Raw genomic sequence first — 22195 nt, 5'->3', positions numbered from 1 at the left:
CAACATTTATTTTTTAAATAAAATTTTACAGCAAACATTACAAGTAATTGAACCATAAGTTACAAGTAATTAAACCATAACATAGGTGTATAACCATACACCTATATTTAGGTGTAAAGCATTAAGGATAATTTTATATCTCAAGTCATTCATTTGCTATTGGAAATAATTTATATTTGACCCTATCTAATCCCAGATAAATATATTGTTTAGAAATAATAAAAACAAGAAATGCTCACAGCATGAGCTATATTGCCAAATGTTTGAACTTCTTTGAAATAGGATTTTTAATCTAATATTTGAAAGATAAAATGTCACGAAAGAAAACTAGTATGATGGATAGTAAGAAATACAGTGGTTATAGAAGACAACAAGGCAGAATTCTGCCTCAGAGTAATAAACTGAATTGGCACATCCATGAAAATTAAATGCTACCAAGGCCACAGGATAACAGTACCCCCCCATTCATCTTACTGGGAATGAATTTTCTCATGAATAAAATGAAACATAGTTTCAAATTTTCAGTAGAGTAACATTATTTTCTTACTTTAAAAGGGAGCAAAAAAAGAATTCAATAACTGTGATTATTCTATACCACTCTCCTGCAAACCTTTTAGAAGCATCAGGACAGTGAAATAGACAGCACCATCCCAGCCTTCTATAGGGGCCTCTGCCAGCTGCTGTGATTGACAAGGACCCATGTTGGCCCTCAGCTAGTAAGTCAGGGCTATCCAGGGCAAGAGCAGTGAATAAGTGGGAGTTTAGGCACCACACTGAGCGCTCTTATACATGTTATCTCATTTGGTTACTTAAGCTATGATCTCATACACTTCTCAATAATAAAAAGCAAATGAGATTATTTATAAAGTATATAGAAATCCAATAAACAAAACAAAAGGGTTCTTTAAATACATAAAATTCACATTATTTATGTTTAAAGACTGAATTTGATATGTTTATTGAATGCAGTATAAATGATACATACATAAAGCACATTAAATGCACGATTTTATAAAGATGTTACTTGAATTTTGAAAAATGTGCAAACTTTTTTTGCCTCAAGTTGTCTGAACTTTTACTTGATGAATAGACAACTCTCTCTTTACAATGATTAATCAGAAAGTTCCTATGTTAATGTTTTTCCTTTTTCAGTTATAAATGAGTTTCAAATAATATAATTATGTATCAAAGGCAAGCTGTCAAGCATCAAAATGATTGTATAACTATGGCATAACACTTGAGGTTTTATGGTCCATGAAATTACTGTGGTATAAATCCCCCTCTTCCTGAAGCATCCTTTGGGTAGGGATGAGAGGAAACTGCATTTATAAAGGTTCATTGGTATAACTTTAGACAAGCACTGTAGCCTTTGCAAAACTGTATTAAAAGTACACACAATGCATAATGTTTAATGCTTTTTAAAAATCAATAACTTTGCAACTCAATTGAATTGGATTACATCAATTTTACTGTAGTTCCCATCTCTTGGATTTAATACTAATTCTGAAGTATTCTGACATCTTCTGTGAGTAATTGTAGGAAACATGGACATAAGCATTTATAGACAAATATCCACTACATTAGTTTTCTAAAAATAAAGCAAGGAATGATGTAAACTCAACTAGGTTAAGCCATCTGTTTCTTGTAAAGGTAAATGCAAGTTAAGGTAACATCCTTGGCTCTTGGTCAAGTGAATATAATCACACACACACACACACACATTGTTTGTTTTGTTTGTTTGAGATAGTGTCTCACTATGTAGCTCAGGCAGATCTTGAACTCCTGGGCTCAAATATATATATATATATTTTTTTTGCTTCAGCCTCCTGAGTAGCTGGGATTACAAACATGAGCCACAGCACCTGATTAATTTCATATTTATAAACCCACACACATTATGTATGTATACATGTATACATATATATGATATTTTGCATTATATATAATGAATATATATGGTTATAGATTCAAAATTAGAAAAAATTCAAAATTAGCTATCAGAATTTCTTTTGTATTTCCAGAGTTTAGAATTGTGTCTAACAAAGAGCAGATGGGCCCAAAATGCCAAAAACATTTGCTGAAGAAATCAGTCATCTGAACTCACAAAATATTTCGAGCTCTCAAAACGAAGGATTAAGATGCCAACTACTTGAGCAGTTGCATACCACTGAGACTTATAAATTTTCATGTGCCCATACATATTATAACTGAAGGATATGACATACTCACTGAGTAATTCTCCAGGGCATAGATGTACTTTTTCTTTTTATAAGTGATTTCACATGGAAGTAGAAGGAGAGCGTCTTTAACTTAAAGGAGACATAAGAGTTTGATTGGATCAAGTCAATTTGAAAAACATGCTCATTTTTTTCCAAAGACTTTTATTTTTAAAGCTATTATTTTCTCCATAGATTTTATTATCTATCAGTTATTTTTTTAACAAGGATCTGTGGTAAACAACTAATGATGTTCATATCCACAACAACAACAACAACAAAAAATTAAGGTAAAGATATTCAAAAGACATCATTTAACTTTTAAAGTGCTTTTTATTTCACTACAAAGACTGTTTAGAAAGTCTACATACTCTGAAAGCCCGAAGAGGGCAAGGATTTTTTGTTTGTAATATATTTAATTTTTTAATTGAAAGCAAAATATTTTATACACCTTTAAGGAACAGGAAAATATTTCATAACAATTAAAAAATGGATAAAAGATTACTTATATTATTTCAACTATTATTGATCACCTGAAAATGATAAAATGATTCACTTTTATTCATTTACTATGACAAAATGTAATGGTAGCCGTATTTGCTTTCCTAAAGTCATATTTCATAGTTGGTGGCAGACAGACAAGTAACCATAATACAGGATAGACTAAAACAAATTATGTTGGCCCATCTTTTTGCCCTACTCTAATCAATAATGCCCTTACAAACAATAGTGCACTACTGTAAATCTAAATGTCAGAGTCCAGATTCTTTATCATTTCAGTCTAGCCTGCCTCCAGGATAAAGGAAACAGTAACTTCCATGGTCTAGCAGCCAGGAGCAAAGTTTCTGAGCCTGAGGCTTTAGGAGACTGAGGCTCTGTATTTACATTTGCCTTTTTTGGCACCTCTAATTATGAGTCTTTCCCAGGAGTCTCTGATGCCAGTTTATTTATTTCCCATCTCTCCTTTTCTTCATTTCTTATTAGGCTATTATTGCTAAGGTTACTTCAGGTACTACTGCTTGCTTCTGTTCTGTGATACTTCCCCTTTTAACTCACATGGCTTTCCTTCTCCCTAGATTAATACCCTGGCCCGCCAGGAGATTTAATTCAATGTCTATCAGGAACCTAGTCTGCATAGATGTTAGACACTCAACTGCATCTATTATTTAGCTCTCTAAAGGGCTTCACTGGTCTTCACTCTCTTCCGTGTACATGGGGCTCAGAAGGGCACTTACAGAGAAGAGACTGATGTATGGGAATTCATTCTATTTTTATTGAAAAAACAGTTCTTCTCTAAGAAAATACGTTTTTAAGCAAGAGTGAGAAAATATGAATAGAAATCATAAGAGTGTACAGTTTGTGAATGAACCCTTACCAAAAGTTAGCTTTAAGTGTCTAAAAGGCTTAAAAACACACTTCCCTAAAGAATACTTTTTATTGAATTTTTACTTTTTCAGTAGAAACCCCAGAGCCACATTACCAGAAGCACCTGAAATTAAATTTTATTTCTACCACACTCAATTATAATGTATAATATGAAAGTACATTTTATTTTATTTTATTAAAAAAAATTCAAGAACACACTGTTCTTGTGAGTGGTGGGCTGGGCAACTGCGAGGCAGCAAAGCTGTGCCCCGGGAGCTCACGAGGCAAACATAATATTTTTTTTTTTTTTTTTTTTTTTTTTTTTTTTTTTTGCAAACGAGTCTACAGGAAGGGATGTGAAGAGAAAGTAAAGCAGGAAGCCCTGGGGCAGGGATATGGAGGAATTCTTGCAGGCAGAAACTAGGGAGCAGGGCATTTTGTGTACATACAAGCGCATGTGCAAGTCAGGAGCGCTCAGGGCTCTGTCTTCTAGAACTGAAGCTACCAGTTAAATTTCAGTTGATGGAGCAAGCAGAGAGGAGGATGGCTACTGGGCCAAACATTTGATTTCTTTACAACATCAAGCAGGCCTGTAATAAAAACTGCAAGAGGTATCCAGAGTAATGCAATTCATAGAGAAAGAAAGTAGAATGGTGGCTGTCAGGCGCTGGGGGAGACCTGGGAATAGGGAGTTTCTGTGTAATAGTTAGGCTGTCTCAGTTTTGCAAGATCAAAAAGTTCTGAAAATTGGTTGCACAACAATTTGGAGATACCTGCTGTGTGTTTTTTCCTTGTCACTTGCTCTGTCCCTGCATTTCAAAGAGGCTGCTGCCTCCTTTTACCCTGACAACATGAGTGTGCCTGTCAAATACATTGAGTGAATACTGTGGTGTCTACATGGGTACAGTTACTGTTTCTCAACAGCAAGCTCTTTCACCAGGATAGAATTTTCCTCACAGAAATAATCTGAAGATATAAATAACCATGTGCATCTGCCTGGCTGTTTCCCTGCACACACACGCATGCACAGTGTAAACAGCGGACACATAAGCGACTCAGCACTCCTGGGCTGCCAGTCTCTCAGAACATTCCAGCCAATATACCTTGAGCAGACTCCAAGGGCGGTCAGGAAGACACCGAACAGGCCTGATCCTGACCGCAGAAAACCTTCAGTCTGCAGAGACAGGCCTTTTAACCAAGATGCAATAGCCCTGGAGCGCCACGACAAGCTAGGTGTGAGAAGTCCCCAGTCAGACCAAGCCAAGAACCCCGGAGAATGAGGGAGCCCGAGGACCGAGGACGTCGGTGTGCAGACAGGCACAGGAAGGGACAGGGTGAGAAGGATCAGGAGGAAGAGCAAAGGTTGGACAGAAGCGGCAACAGATGAAAATGATCCCGACCGAAAAAAAGGATTGTCATCAAAAGCACAGAACCTGACTATGAGCCACACACTTTGGATACAGGACATACAAAAGCTGTTTAGGAGCTGCTGGAGAGACCTGCGCCTGCTGAAACGGTGGTAGGACAGTCTGGGCCCATCCCTGCTCTGGGTTCTCCTGGCGCAGGGCAGGCGGCGGTGCGGGGCACATGCAGTCCCAGGGGCACACTCAGTCCCAGGCTCACTCCGCTACCGCTGCACCGCCCCAAAGGCGTCTGCGTCTCTCCATTGTGAACTGCCCTCCTGCTCATTGCCAAGCCATAAGGGACAGTACTACCCCGCCTGTTAATTACACTACCAAATTCGCTTATTCTTCTCCAAAATCTTAACAGAGTGAAGCCTTTTAATGTACTGAAATAGAATTATTTTCAACTTGTCCAGGGAAGAATTCCTACATTATGGTGTCAGTTCTCCCAAGCTTGTGATTTTACCCATCTGTGGAGGAAGATTACATTTATTCATCCCTATCTCCTATCTCCTATATTTTCTTCCTAACATAGTGGTTAGGGACACTGAAGTCTGGGGTCAGGAAGACCCAGGACTGAGTCCCGAAGTCAGCTAATAACTGGGGGATATTTCGGATGTTACTCAACTTCTTAAACATCCATTTCCTCATTTCTAAAGTGAACATAAATATAAAACCTGCTGCCTGGAATTCAACATTAGATAATGGAGGGAAAGAAGTCAGTGCCCCACTCAGCTAAACTCTCAATAAAATGGCTATTCTTATTTTTATTTTTATTACTATTTCATTCTAATTTAAGTGTTTTTACATGATGTCCTCATACTTCTGGTAGACTATTAAATGAAACATGGACCTTTACAATAACGACAACAATTTTAACTATATGTTCAAAAAATCAAAACAAGCCCATTTTTACAGGTACAAAGCCACTTTGGAGCCGCTTCAGTGATCGTGGCCATGAATGAAGGCCACTCATGCTATTTTAGATTGAGGCAGCCTGCACAGCAGCAAGACACTTCTCTGTTAAGCATATTCCTATCCAGTGTGTTTCTGCCTTGGCTGCATTTTCATTTGTTTGCATTGCTTTCTTTTCTTCCTCTTTGGTCGTTAATTAGCTCCTGACTAGCTCATTCCATTCTAGCCCTGTTCTCTTCTTCCCTCTCCTCTCCTCTCCTCTTCCCCCTTTCTTCTCTCTCCTCCTGTTTCTCTCTCTCTCTCTCTCTCTCTCTCTCTCTCTCAATCTCTCTCTCCTTCCCTCCCTCTCTACCCCCTCTCTATTTCAGTTCATTCTAGTCTAACTTGGGGAACTAGTTATTTCAAATCTCTTTCATATCCCAGCATCTCTTTACCATATAAAAGAGCAAAAGGGCTTTGAAGAAAAGAGTGATCTACATTTCAACATGCCAACGTCCATTACATTGAGTGGACAATTGTGAAGTGGGTTGGCCACAGGCCCCGTGGGAAGCATTTTACAGGTATTCACAAATGATCCTCCAGGCATCTTTATTATTATTATTTCCCCTTATGAAGATATGAAAACTGAGGCTCCGGGGATTTCCCCCGGTCCTGGTCACAAATCTAATAAGCAGCTTTCTTGGGAAGCCAGCTGAAGACCGTCTAACGCCCAAGCCGTGATTCCGCATCCCCGCTACAGAGGCTGCATGCATTGCCTTGTCTTCTGACCTTCTAACTTTATCTTTGATCAGCCCTTGCAATGAAGCCTTCCCCTTTCCATCTTCTGCCTATGACAGGATCGACAACGGGAAAGAGGAATGAATGTAAGATAGGATGAAAAGGGCATCTGGTCTTTATTTTTTGTCTTCCTTTGAGGAAAGATAAGTGAACACTAATAGGATCTTCATCGGCATCTTCCCCCTCGGGGATCCTTGCCCAGGCCACATGCCTATCCTCTTACCCTCAGATGTTTCTGTTGTTCTGCTCTGTTTTCCTACTTAACTTTTCTTTTGAAAATGTTCTGATTTTGAAAGATAAAAATAATGAATTCAGTATATAAAGATGAGATCTAACTAGTAAGCACTCTGGGCTAGGTCTCAGAGATGGAGATGATCTTGCACAGGTCTTTGAGTGGGAGCACTCTCAAAACAACCTTTCATATCCTTCCTAGTTTCAAACATAGCACTGTGTTCAAAGTGGAAATGAATAAAAGCACAGTCCCTACATTTTCTTAATTGCTTTGACTGATCTTTTTTTAATTTCTGAAAAAAAAATCTGTCTAAATCATTTATGGGTCTAGCACAAGAAGTTAAACATGTTTTGCAGTCGTATGCCCATTTTTATCTATTGAGTCTGCTTCAGCTTGCTGAGAAGACTTGTCATTCATCCTTACTTCATCTTGCAGACACTTCTCTAAGCTCTCCACTTCCCACCCACCTTCCCTCTCAGACTGGTCGCTCTTCTCTTTGAATTGAGTGAGTTGCAATGATTTTGCCTTCCCACACCTCATTATTAAAACATGGAATCAAAGCCTAAAATACATCAATTTTTTCTCACCAGCACTTCCTGCTGCAAATTGTCAGCCTCTGGCCATGGTCAATGAGACAAGCCCACCTCCAGTCTCTGAGCTGCTTTCCTCTGTCTATGCTTCCTTTCTGCACATAGTAGCCAGAATCTCTCTTCAAAACCAAAGAAAGCATGCCATTTAATCTTGCTTAAAATATGCTGGTGGCTTTCCATTGTAACCTGAATTTAAGTAAAATTTATCTCTTTGGCTTTACAATATCCTGCATGATCAGGACTCAGGGCTCCCTTCTCTCCGTTCCCCTAACCTGTGGGCTCACACCTACCTGGGTACCTCTGCTCTTCTGTTAACTCTTCTCCTAATCCTGGTATGGTTGGTTTTGCTCTGTCAATTACATCTCAGTATAAAATTCACTCCTCAGAGTAGGCTTCCCTGGACAAATTTAAGTCACTTTTCTTTTTGCATGACATTTAAATATTCTCTGCCAAACACTCAGGAACACTCCACAGGCTATTTCTGCTTCTTATTTCCTGCTCCTCCTATCCTCCCAAACACAAACACTCCATTGAAAGTTTCATGAAACTGGGGAACTATCTGCCTTATTCAGCCTCACAACCTGGGAGAAATCAGGCAATATGTACATTTTTAGAAGAAATATAAAAATGCAAAAACACAGAGAATAAGTGGATGACTTGCCATCCAATCCGTTAAGTTTGTGATTAAGGCACTTAAGTAATATAATTTCATATAAACATCACTTTATGAAAGCAAAGAAAATTTCTTTTCCTATTTCTTTCCGTTTTCCACAAAAATATACACACACTGAACCTTCATATCAGGCCTTGCTTTTCTCAAAAAGATATAGGGTCTAATTAAATGTATCACTGATTGCAAGGTACCTCTCGATGAACCATTGCTTCTGGAGTAAATTGAGATGTGCATCTCGAAATTAGTAATAGTTCTCAAGAATGGTAGTAGGTCTTCTTTCCAATTCTTTCTCCACCCCAGTTTTTGAAATAAAAATAAGAATAACTAACTCAGGGAGCAAATGTAGTTTGTAAAACTAGCTGTTTACTGAAAAAATAAATGGAAGTCAATTTCATGTAATTCACCACCAACATGAAAATAAACAAACAAATAAGACAAAGTTGTTAAAATTATATATCAAGAATGGAGCCTTTGCACATGTATATATGTTTTGTAAGTCTTGCAGGCACATAGTCATACTGTTTTAAAACAGGAGAAATCTTTCCTCAAACTGAAAGTAACAGTCCCCTTCTTGTGGACTACCTATGATTTATGTGTATAGAGAACCTGTCTGTTATGGTTATTGTAGAACTATCTTGCAAGGCCTATGGATGTCAAAAGCATTCAGATCAGCTTCATATTCTCATCCTGAAAATAGTAATAAGAAAAAAATTATCAGATTGTAGACACTGCGTGCCAATTTGACAACCCTGCACACCCCCAATGATCTTGAAGGCAAGCGCTGCTGTACATGTTGTGGCGATTAATCGAAACATGAATCTTGGGAACCCTCCTCGAATAGCTTTGTATCATATTATCAACATCAACAAGCATACTGAGGCAAAGATACTGGGGTATTCTTAACATGAAATTCTAAGAAATTCCAGAAATCCTTTTATCCAGCACTGCTATAGGTAAAGAAGAAAGAAACGATGTCTTCAATATTGCTAAATAATCTTGGCAGTTGAGGTGATTATGAATTAAGGCAGTCTAAAAGTTTAGTTTGCAATTATATTTATTAAGAAACTTCTTTAAATTTTATTCCACCAGATATGTCTTTAAATATACAGCCCGTAGCCACCTCAAGGTCCATTTGGTAGAGAGGAGATATCAGGAGATGCCATGATTTGCCCATTGCGAACCATCGCGGACAGTTTGGACATGAGGCTTTTCTCAGAGACACTTTCCTGGACCATTATTGCCATGATCATGTCCATGGACCCTGCCTGGACCTGTGCACTCTCCATGCTCTTTCTCTAGTTTCACTCTGCAGTTGGAATGTTGAAGTCACGGAGAAGTCCTGCCATAAAGAAATTATGCCTAATTTTGTTTTACTCTGCATTTCGCAAAACCAATTACCCACAGATTCTTTTATGCCATAATATATATTAACACATGTGGCACTGTAGTTTGCAGGATACATTCTGGGAAACTTTCAGCAATAAAATTTCTTATAGATGCAATTTTTCTGAAGCTTCCTACATTATATTAAATAGAGTCATTGGATTTTACAGCTCTAAGTACTTAAAATGATCTAGTTCAGAGCCTTCATTTTACAGTTGATGTAGGGAAACACAAGGTCACACAGCCTATACAAATCACTGATCTGGCACATGAGGACTATGTTCTCCCAATTCCTAGGCCAGGCCAGGGCTCTCTTATGACACCAAAAGAAAAATAATCTCTTTTGCATTTATCTTGAGAAATAGTTGAAAGAGCAAGGAATTTGAAATGAAAGACCTGAGGATGATTTTGCCACATGTTAACTATGTGTCCTTGGGCATATAGATTCCTCTTCTGGAAAACAGATGTTTTAATCATGCTTTATCTCCTTATCTCAAGGAATGTTTGAGAAGTCCAAAGAAGCTAATAACATATATGAAGGCACCCTCTACAACATGGAGAGCTAGGAAAGTATTGGCGCTCATCAATTGAATATTATTATGACTGTTGTATTTTGTTGACTTCCATTTGGAAAAGATTAAAACTCTAAGGTAATTCTTGGGAATTAATTTTATCAGGCTATAGTTACTATGTCTTGCTAATGGGGTTGTGGCCTGTGCTTCCAGATAGGAAAATAAGGCAGCTGGATGATTTGAAATTTTGTTACTTACATTCATTCTCTTTGGAAAACAGCATACTTCCTAGTATAGAAAAGCAAAAACTTGACATGATGAATAATCTTAATGAAGTCAAGGAGGAAACAGCCTAATATTCTAATGACATAAACAATTGGGGCTTATGGTAAAATATTGATATGATTTCCTCTAAGAAGATAGCATTCATAGCATCAAGAATCTTCTCTTCATTTGAATGAAAACACATAATTTAATGCTGTTACTATAGCATTGTAGAAGTATGTTTTGTTGAAATGAAATGATATATGTTATCAAATGGTATCAGAATTTATCATTGTTGCTTTCATTTTCATTTTCTCCAAATATTCCTTTCTTGACATCTGTATCTGTAATTTTATTCTATAGTTCTGAGTTCAACTGATTTGATCTATGCCAAATGAACAGGAATACGCTTTTCTTCAGTATACACTGTTTTTTCATTTTTATTCCTTGCTTCAAATATTTTTAATTCTATAAGATATACCGATGCATATTAATGAAAGCCGAGACTCCCCAAAATGAAGTAGTAAATTTCATCTCATCTGGATCTCAGCCAGACTCTTTTAATCTGAACCCAGCTGGGAGTTGAGTCCTGCGTGCATTCATAGCACCACTAGTCTCCCAGATTACCTGTACTTTAAGTCAACTTTGCTTAGATCTGGCATCATTCCCTAACCAGAGCTGCCAACTCTTCGAGGTGGGAGAAAGGAGTCTCTAGCATTAAAAATAAGTGATCTGCCAGTCTCACTAGCTGCAGAATTTAGGATGGCAGAATGTTCTTCTCTGGAGACATGGGAGTTAGAGCCACATAAGTTATAACCTTCTCTGACCATCTATTTGGTCAGGGATCTTATGGAATACAGCAAAAATAAAAACATCTAAATATAATTTGGATTCCAAGGGAGCAAATATTTGTTTCCTAAATGAAATAGGTAATTTGTTATTGATTATTTTGGAAGCTGCAGGGAAGAAACAATAATCTAAAACAATTGTATTAGTCCCTGGAAGAGAAGAATTGTTCAGATCAGACAGGGTCACTAAATGCTAGATGTTGAATGAATTAAAAAGAGTGCAGCTAGACATACATGCATTACTGAAACAATTAAAAACTACAGCAGGAAGTACCTGTGTTTCTAAAACAAAGCAACGCATTTCAGTGTATGTGTCTGTTTGCAGCACTACTGTGGTCATAAACAATTGTTAAAACTGTTTGTTGGTGCTGAAATTTCCTCGTAATGATCTTGTAGCACCTCTTACTCATCAAACAGGCACTGTGAAATGCTGCCAGATGGTGAGATACACAGATATTACTGGAGTTGTCAAATCACTGAAACCCTTTAGTAGTAAGAGGCCAACCAGAGTAAAAGTTACATTCTTTACGCCAATCCTGTTCTCTAATCACCCCAGGATTGGCCTAAATGTTTCCTTAATAAGTATCTGTAATGACAATTTGAGTAAAATAAGCAATAAAAACATGAGACAGTCTTGTTTTGTAAGGATTCAATAGCACACCAGCCTGAAAACACACACACACACACACACACACACACACACACACACACAGGCTTTTGATTCCAGCATCAAAAAGCAGCATGAATTTATGACAGCATTTTGAGTGTGGCTGAGGAGGAGTGAAGAAGAAATAGCAACTTTTCAAATTCTGTAACTTGGAACATACACCATGATGTCATTGTCGTTTTGATAGTGAGGCTATCTCTCTTCTTTAACCTGACCCCACCCTACATGACCCTATGTAATGGATGTAACTTGAAAAACTAAGTGAATGGCTGGGTGTGGTGACTCACACCTGTAAGCTGAGCACTTTGGGAAAATGAGGAGAGTGGATCACCTGAGTCAGGAGTTTGAGACCAGCCTGACCAACATGGTGAAACCCTGTCTCTACTAAAAATACAAAAAATTAGCCAGGTGTGGTGGTGAGCACCTGTAATCCCAGCTACTTGAGAGGCTGAGGCAGGAGAATCACTTGAACTCGGGAGGCAGAGGTTGCGGTGAGCCAAGATCACACCATTGCACTCCAGTCTGGGAGACAGAGTGAGACTCCATTTCAAAAGAAAGAAAGAGAGAGAGAGAGAGAGAGAGAGGAAAAGAAAGAAAAAGGAAGGAAGGAAGGAAGGAAGGAAGGAAGGAAGGAAAGAAAGAAAGAAAAAGAAAGAAAGAAAGAAAGAAAGAAAGAAAGAAAGAAAGAAAGAAAGAAAGAAAGAAAGAAAGAAAGAAAGAAAGAAAGAAAGGCTAAATGAATTAAAATGAATTTGCTTTTGAGAATTTTTGTAAATTCTACAACTTCCCATAAAGTAGTGTATGGCATCCTGTGGTGAAGCAAATCCAAGCTTTCCTTGCATTAATGCCTCTCTCTGAATTATTACAGACTTATAAATAAAATTTAAAAGTTTAAAAAGTAAACCAAGCCTCTTAAAAAATTATTCGCCACCTTATTAAAAAGAAAAATAATCAATGCAGAAGACTTTGAATTAAGCAGTACACATACAAGCCACCAATCCATTAGTTACCTTGCTGTCACCTAATTTGTCTGTCATTCTGCCTCCAATTCATTTTACACACTAATTCCCAGTTAATATTTCCAAAGCTCAAAAATATTATCTCTCTGTCCCCTTCCTTCAGACTTTATCCAAACTCCTTTACTTGACACTCAAGTCCCTGGAATTTTAAATGCAGCCTGAAATATATTCTTCTGCCTCAGTATCGCCCTTTGCCTGGAGTGCACATCAGTCCAAGGGAAAGATCCGTCATCCCCAGTTCTATCCTGAATGTTTCTGCCTTTCGGTTTTCTGGAACTCTGGAACACAGTGCCTAGAAATAATTATGATTGAATTGCAGGAGATAAAGGGTCTCTTGCTTGCTTAGGAGGTCCTCTCTTTCATGGAGAAGTCTTCAATATTCTTCCAGCTATAGCTTTGGTCTATCTGGAAGAATAAGGGTCTCTCTCTTTGGTATAACCTGCATCCTGTAGCTACATCTGATCCTCCCCAATTGATATTACTTCCTCTGAATAAGGAGATGTCTTTTGCATGTAGAAACCTGGAAACTTTATTACAAGTTCTTCCAGGGCAAGAGTCATGCCTGGTTCATTTTGTATCCTTTTAGTATTGCATCTAATGATCTGAATCTTTCCACTTTAGATCTTATGAAAATTTTGGAACTAAAAAATTAATGCAATGTCAAGACATTGTGCCGACTTACTGGGTAAAATATTTTTGCATGTGTTCTTTATTGGTAATTCTCAAGTCACAAGAAGCAAAAGTCAAAAAAGTTTAAAGATCTTTACATGAGGCAAAATACACCATGACTGGGGGGAGAAGAGAAGGTGCTGAAATTTCATAAGTAAATACACTGCATTTTGGTAAGTACTGGAGACATTTGGGGCATTTTAAATCATCAGATTCAATGAAGGATGTGGTATATGGCTTTGGACACAAAGAAATTGGAAGAACAAAATACATTTTTCCTTCTTCTCTGCCCAAAATCTTTCCTTCCAATGTTATATATTGACATAAATATATACTGAGTAGATCATTGTATTTATTTGCAGAAAAAAAAAACCAAAGATTATTCACCAGATATAGAGGAAGCATACCTGGACTTGGAGGATGAATAGGGTGATTCTCTGATGTGCTGCAAGACACTGACGGGTAGGACCAAGACTGAGGAGAATACCCTCACTTTTGTATCGGTGTAGAAAAGTGCACACTCCTGGGGACAGGGAGGAAGCTGCTGTAAAGCCAGATTACTTTGATAATCATGATCTTAAACTACAAATGTCAGTAGCGCGATGTAATAAGATGCTCATGGCATCTTATTATTTGCTTAAGAACTTCCATTAAATGCCAACCTAGTAATTAATTCTTCTTAATGGAACTTTTCACTGCTTTAATCTCACTTTCAGTGATAATTAACACTTATCAATTCTCACTACAAATGAAAGAGCTATTTCAGAGAAAGGGCTGAACTCAGACACCTGGCACTCTCATGGTGAAGGCAGATTGAGAAAAGGCTAAAGATTACATTTACTGAACTTTTTCTCCTGTCCAAATCAACCAATTCTAATTTAAATAAAGTTTATATATTATAACAAATTAACAAAACTTGAGAACAAAAATCAATGAAAAGTGAAGATTTTATCAAATGAAAAACTTGTATCACCACATATATGCAATGAGCAAATGTGTCTACCAAAGCAGAAAGTAAACAATTCAGAAAACTTCACAGTCTCATATCTACCAAAGTAGATTTTATAATAGGTAAACAAGACAAAATAATGGCTATGTCACATGCGACAAACACAATCCTAAGAACAGGCTGTAAGCTCCCTGAGAACAGGCTGTCTGCATGCTGAGAGGACAGACTCCAAAGCCGGACAGGTATTCTTCAAGCCCCTTTTTCTTGCCATTAACCATGTGACTTTCGGGAAGAAATAACCTTTACTGTGCATCTGTTTTTTCATTTGTGAAATAAAAATCACAACTGGTCCAGCTTCCTGGGACTGTTATGAGGATGATAAAATACGCCCTTGGGACAATGCCTGGCCAATAGTGAGTATTAGCTATTGTTATTATTCCTGGCATTTTTTTCCTAATTCAGTGCTCTCCAAATAGTAAAGAGAGCACAAAAATATTTTCTTGACATTGTGTATAGATTATTGAAAAAATATTGCTAGCAAATTTGTGATACGGCACTAAATTTACATAAACATCCATTTGCATTGCAATATAACCATTGAACAATTATTTCTTATTTAATATATGCTAGATATACACAAAGTAGCACATAAAAATATGCCTATATAGTAAAGGAAATAATTTCACAAATCATCATACCCATTCTTGGTTACAAATTCACTACCAATGGAATAAAAGTAAAATAAAAATAAATTATTTCCAGAGATTAAACATGTGTTTTAGTCAAAAGGACTGAAATAGGCCTGGCGTGGTGGCTCACACCTGTAATCCCATCACTTTGGGAGGCCAAGGTGAATGGATCATTTGAGGTCAGGAGTTCGAGACCAGCCTGGCCAACATGGTGAAACCCTACCTCTACCAAAAATATAAAAATTAGCCAGATGTAGTAGCGGGTGCCTGTAGTCCCAGCTACTAGGGAGGCTGAGGCAAGAGAATACCTTGAAGTTGGGAGGCTGAAGTTGCAGTGAGTAGAGATTGCGCCACTGCACTCCAGCCTGAGGAACAGATCGAGACTCTGTCAAAAAAAAAAAAAAAAAAAAAAAAAAAAAAAAAAAGACTGGAAGAAGCTATACACTTTTTTTGTTTTTTTTTAAACAGGAAAAACAAAAATGGTAACTAAACACTTAAAGTACTGACTGTATTTCCCCTACAAATCAACAAATTTATAATGATTTCATGGACTAATAACTATAAACATACCTTTTTACAGAGACAGAAACTGAGACTTGAAAAAAGCAACTTTGCCAAAGCTTCAATCCTAACTAGACAGGCTCCAAACTCTGTTTATTTTTCTCAGATTTTCCAAATAGAGACAAGAAAAATAGAGAGTCCAAGAGAGACTTGAGTAAGTAGAATTTGAATCAGAAATAGAAGCCAGATATATTGTAGAAATGAACATTGCATGCTGAATATACTGGCAACAAAAAGTCAGAGCAAGGAAAATGCACAGAGCTTAGTTGGGTAGATGAAGGGGAGGCATAAGAAAGTCCAGCATAAAACATTGAAACAGCAGGAACTCAAAAATTGACTCACTTTAATTTCCATATAGACTGAAAGAAAAGGTAAAAGGAGATGAAAGATCACAGGAGGAAGTTAGAAAAACACTGAATTAGTAGAAATGACATTTGGGGAAAAAAATAGATAAAGGGGGAGGATGATAACTAAAATTTGTAATATGCCATTTGGTTTTAAATATCTTTTGAAATTGCAAAAGCCAGAGTGGGCCCTATTTGTATTATTTTCATGAAAAAGATTCTCTTATCTAAAAATGGAACATTTCTGATGGGTCAGAGGCTGGAACAATCAAGAGGCATGAAAACAACCACATTAAGCAGCTAAAAGCAACCCGGTGTCTGCTTACAGAGATTTCACATTTCCATAGAGACTATTGTCCTGGTGTCCAGAGCAGGATTCTCTTGAGCTTCTACTCATAAGCTCAATTATTCATTTCTGAATTCATTTTCTGTTTGTTAAGGTGAGTAAGCATGAGAATCAAAGTGAAATGTCCTTGAGAGGAGAATAGACTGATTAGATAGTGAGTTGTTGCATTAGCAAATATATCCAGGCTTCAGTCACTGTATACATATCCAGCAGTTCAGAAATAAACTCATATAAAAAGAGTTATTGCATTTCATCATCATCATCATCATTATCATCATCATCATCACCTACTGAGTGCCTCCTTCTGTACTAGATTTGTTAGAGTCCACAGGAGAACTGTATCTTTACTGGTAAATTGAGGTGTAGCTTGTCACAGTTGACTTTTACCACCCTCATAGGTATAAGCGGAATTTACAGCAAATATCAGTGATAGGTAAATCATACCAATATAATGGAGGAGTGCAGTCAGTGCCAGAGTGTCACACAAGACATTTCACAAAACAGTAGTATCAGTTCCCTGTTTTCTGTTTTAACTGAAAACAAAGGTCAGAGATCCCATGCCCTATCCTGTCCAGTATGCCATTAATTTTAACTTTCCTTAACAACTACTGTATAAATAAACTCTAATTTATATTAAATTCTGTTTCTAATGTGGCTTGATAATACTGCATGTGCCATACATGGCTATCAATTATAGAAAAAATGAAATATACTAAATTTTAAAATTATACTGAGAATAATTCCATCTATCTTGGAGTTAACAAAGACAATTTTTGGAAGAGCATTGCTAATGAACACTTACTATCATGGAACTGGATAAATATTAACATGTTGGCTAAAAAGGGAAAATAGAATAAAAGTATAGAAATGAGAAAAGGGGAAACTTTGTTTCAACAAATATGCCTAAACAAGGTGAAAGTGAGTATAAAGCACCTGTTCCAGAGGTTTCCCACATGGGAAGAAAGAGGGACTAAACCAACTGTCGGAGTATTTGCAAGAGTTCTCCAAAGATACAGAATGGATAGAGTAATATGCCTGTGCCTGTCTACCTATCATCCACCTATCTATATAATCTCTTCCTATCTACCTAGCTATCTATCATCTACCTGTCTATCAATCTAACTAGCTATCTCTGTAGAGAGAGAGAGAACTAGAAAAAGATTGGGATTGATTTTCAGGAATTGGCTCATGTGATCATGCAACTGTGGAGAATGACAAGTCTAAAATCTACAGGTTCAGCTGCTAGTTGGAGACCCAGGGTAGAGCTGACACTGCAGCTCGAGCCTGAAGGCAGTCTGTGGCAAAACTCCCTCCTCCTTGTGGGGAGCCAGTCGTATCCTTCCAAGGTCTTCAACTGATTAGATGTGGCCATCCACTTGAAGAGTAATCTACTTTACTCCAAGTCTACTGATTCAGATATTAACCTCATTTAAAAAATACCTTCACAGGAACATCTAGAATAATGTTTAACCAGATATCTAGGTACTGTGGCCTAGCCAAGTTGATACATCAATCACACTGAGTGCCTACTATAAACAAGGTGCCATGACTTTTGTGAGGCATACATGTTATTTAATTTAACTTGTGTGGAGTTGAAAATAACTTCTGGGAATTTAATAAATTTGATGCAAACTATTTTTCTCATTTTGAGCTTTATGTATAAGTTTTTAAATATCAGACATTGGTGAGAAGCCAAAGAAAAAGTCTTTTTAAATGGAAAAGATTTACAAACACATGTTTTGTCATATCGCTATGGAAAACAGAGAAGAAAACAAAGTCTCTGTGAAGTTCTATTTTCATGAAGTTTTAAAACTCACTGAAATAAAGTGGGAGCTATTCATAGCATTGCTACATGCATTTGAGTTTAAACAGTCATCAGAAGGTACAATGCAAAGACCAGTAGCTTGTAGTAAAGGAAACCTCAACCTGTTAGCACTGGACTGAATTCCACTTAGCTGACAGAATGGAAAGGAGCAAGGTATAGGGTCAATGCTTGTTTGAGCAGGAAAGTTTTCTTCGAGGTAAAGAAGCAACACTAGTGACTTCTAATTTTTTGGAGAACATACTAAATACCAAAACACTACTGCATTTGAATAGTAATATAAACCTAGTTCTTACAAACTATGACTCAAAAAGGAAAATAAAATTGTGAAACAGCAGTATGAAAATGAACACTGAAAGCTCAAGACATCAACCAAAACAAAATCAGCCACGCCAAGATCACAGTTGGGCAATATGCCAAAAGACATTTTCCAACACTAGTCTCTGATTTCCTGTTTATTTGAATCCTGGCAGAGTGTTTGCAGCAAAGCGTTCAGACAGCACATGCTGTGGGCAGATGTCTTGATGTTTTGCTTCCTGAGGAAGGGAAAACCAAGGAGGTGATATGATTAAGGATGAAGAGGGTTTTCTAACTTAGGGTTGGATTCATTCACTTAGACTTTATTCACTCATCCATTCATGTATTCCTTTAACTAATCGTTTAGCTTTCATCTGCTACAACTACAGGAGGTGCTGTCATGAAACTGCAAGGAGACGGTCACTTCTTGGATTGCACTTCCCACCTCTGGCTTGAGAAGCACCTACTCAAGAGTTGTGGATCCCTGGCTGTACCCCTGCTCCTGCCAGATACTGCCTGTCTCCCTGCTACAAACAGCCCAGGAATCTGTGATTGGAACCACTCTTGGCTGGGCGCAGTGGCTCATGCCTATAATCCCAGCACTTTGGGAGTCCAAGGTGGGCAAATCAACTTGAGGTCAAGAGTTCAAGACCAGCCTGGCCAGCCTGGTGAAATCCCATTTCTACTAAAAATACAAAAATTAGCTGGGCAAGATGGCGTGCACCTGTAATCCCAGCTACTCAGGAAGCTGAGGCAGAAGCATCTCTTGAACCTAGGAGGAAGAGGTTGCAGTGAGCCGAGATCACACCACTGCACCCCAGCCTGGGTGACAGAGCAAGGCCATTATCTCATTGCATCCCAATGAGAAGAGGAGGAGGGCATGATGCATCTATTGTCTCTATCTGAGGTAAATACAGATTCAGAGAGTCACATGCGCCTTGAGTGGCACCACAGAGTTAGAACAAGACCCAGCTCTTTTTGGAGTTCTTTCCTCATGATGACCTTGTTTCTTGACTCACTTACATGTGATATATGTGAGCCTCTGCCCATTATATGTGTCTGCATGTATGTGTGTCTTACTCAAAATAACACATGGTGCCATTTGAACTGTAGCATCTTACGACTATAAGGCACCCTAGATATCACCTGCCCCCGCAAAAAAGAACCACTCTCTCAAGTCTCTCAGCTTCCTGACAGCCCCGGGGCTAGTCCCATCTGCTTCTCATCCTTGCTGACCTCACATTCCAACTAACCTCCTCATCTGATTATGAAGCTCATCCTATGGTCAGTCACCTGTGCTCTCTCCGCCCTACACTTCTTCCTCTCCACCTCTGACCTTAGCAGCATTCCACAGGGCCTTGCATTTGTTTCTCAATGTCCACTCAAGGAGAACCTACTATTCTGAGCCCCCGGGAGGGTGTGCTAGCAGAGGGGAAGCTGGAGAGTGTTAGTCCAGCTGCCATCGACGTGGCTTTTCTTGCCATTCTCAAACTCCCTCAAAGTCACTACAAATTCCTTTTGCAAAGCCAGTAGAAATGATGCCATTTTTTCTATGCTTGGATGGGCATTCAGAGGTGACCTGATAGTACTTAATTGTGTGATTTCAAAAAGTCACTGAATTCTCCCAAGTCTGTGTCCTTCCCATTAGAAAAGGGTGACAGGAGTTCCCAACTTATGAGGTAAATGTGAGCCATGTGATCTGAGGCAGAGAGGGCATTTCAACAAGTAGATGCCTCCGCAGATGCTTTCAATCAATGTTAGCTACCATTGTTCTCTTTTAAGTGTATTAGGCGTATTCTCATGCAATAATGTATAGCAGAAAGTCTTATTCTAAGGAATTCCACTAAAATATTATTATTAGCAGTGACATAGAAATACTCAAAATTTCTTATTTAGCAAGGTAATTATTGCAAACAAAGACCTTCAACAGCAACCAAAAAGGACAATATTGAAAATTTTGTTTCAGGAAGAACGTGCATCAGGATGCAAGAATGATTATGTTTAAGGAATAGCAAGTGGCCCCAACAGGCATCCAAGTTTCTACAGGTTAGAAAGTGCCAATTATTCTTTTTCCTATAATCAAAAGTTTCTCATCCACAGTGGATTTGGGACTTATGGCTGATGGTGGGATATGGATTTCTTATTAGGTGCAACATTCTTATCAACATGCTTAAATAAAATATTAATGTTAGTAGCATTGCTGCATATGATTTTTGCCTGGCAAAAATCAATGAATAGAAATTTATTTTAAAATGGAAAAAGCTCTGAGGGGGGAGAAAAGTAGTCCAGCTATGTTTATGAAGTGGACTCCACAGAGAACAGGGTGACCCTGCATAACTAAGCTTAGCTAATCCTGTAGGTCCACTGCCAACTGTCCAAGTGTTTTATTCTTGTCCAAGCCCGCAGCTGGGATTCTGGAAGATGACAGTCCTATCAAATAGAAAGTTTTTAAGATAGTATTGCAATAAAAGTATATTTTCCTACACAAGTAACTTTCTGCTTTTGATAATGCTGTTTCTGTGTAGGGCTCTAAGGAGTCCTCCACCTTTCCTAATCCATGGAAGATATTCAATGCTCTACCTAAGAATAGAGGGGCCATTATCTCATTGCATCCCAATAAGAGGAGGAGGAGGGCATGATGCATCCATTGTCTCTATCTGACGTAAATACAGACTCAGAGAGTCACATGGGCGTTGAGTGGCACCACAGAGTTGGAACAAGACCCAGCTCTTTTTAGAGCTCATTCCTCTGATGACCTTGTTTTCTGACTCACTTACATGTGATATATGTGAGCCTCTGCCCATTATATGTGTCTGCATGTATGTGTGTGTTACTCAAAATAACACACGGTGCCATTTGAACTGTAGCATCTTACGGCTATAAGGCACCCTAGATATCAACATATCGTCCTTTCAAAGGTAATGTAACTTACACTCAAAGAAACAGATTTCTTCAGATTTATAATTATTATTAAGGTGGGATCAAAATCCATCTTTTAGCAATCAAATCTGTATATTATGCTGTAAGTGGCCCTAAAACAAACAATTTAACCCCTCATTACCTACTTTATCATTAATTGTTGTATTATCTTGACTCTTAATTTCTTAATGCAGTTGCAATTTCCTTCGTATTCCAAAATATTCAATGCTAACTGCATTGTTTATGCTCAATAGATATTTGTTGTTACATTAAATTGATACAAATTGAGAGTCAAGGAAACAAATCACTGCATACACACACATTCTTTTGAAGCATCAAATATGGTAATTAGATATAGGGTCTGTTTGGAAAACAAATCTATTCTCCAAAGAAAAATAATTACAAAAGTAAGCTTCCCAGGTCAGCTCATATGATCTCAGCTTAGTTCAGTTGCACCCCGTGTGGGTTTACAATGTATAGTAAAAGAATGCTGAACTAGATCTCAAGCAAATTTTGAGTTACTCTGTTGACACTAATTAGCTGTAACACCTTGGGTAATTTATTAATTTCATGTGATCCAGTTTTTTAAATTTCAAAAGCATAAGGGTTAAACTAGAAATCTCCATCCATTTTACCTTAAAGGATTCAAATGGACTTCAGTGATATTCATGGATAAGCAAGTGTGCTATGCAGATAGGGAAAGGTTACCATTAGTGTTCTAAAACTAAGTGCTAA

General features: G+C 37.8%; 2 protein-coding genes across 10 annotated transcripts in view; both read right to left on the bottom strand.

Annotated features, from left to right (window-relative positions):
• The window catches only part of SNTG1 (syntrophin gamma 1), an 878369-nt gene that overhangs the window by 809341 nt on the left and 46833 nt on the right, over positions 1 to 22195 (bottom strand). The gene's annotated exons all lie outside the window — the stretch shown is intronic.
• LOC107130613 (uncharacterized) lies at positions 3883 to 10551 on the bottom strand. Its single transcript, XM_065519198.2, has one exon. It carries the CDS (start codon positions 5047 to 5049, stop codon positions 4489 to 4491), a length of 561 nt encoding a protein of 186 aa, XP_065375270.1. The 5' UTR covers positions 5050 to 10551; the 3' UTR covers positions 3883 to 4488.

Source organism: Macaca fascicularis, chromosome 8 (genome assembly GCF_037993035.2).
Source record: "Macaca fascicularis isolate 582-1 chromosome 8, T2T-MFA8v1.1".
Taxonomy (NCBI): Eukaryota; Metazoa; Chordata; class Mammalia; order Primates; family Cercopithecidae; genus Macaca; species Macaca fascicularis.
This window is presented reverse-complemented; position numbering and strand designations above follow the sequence as displayed.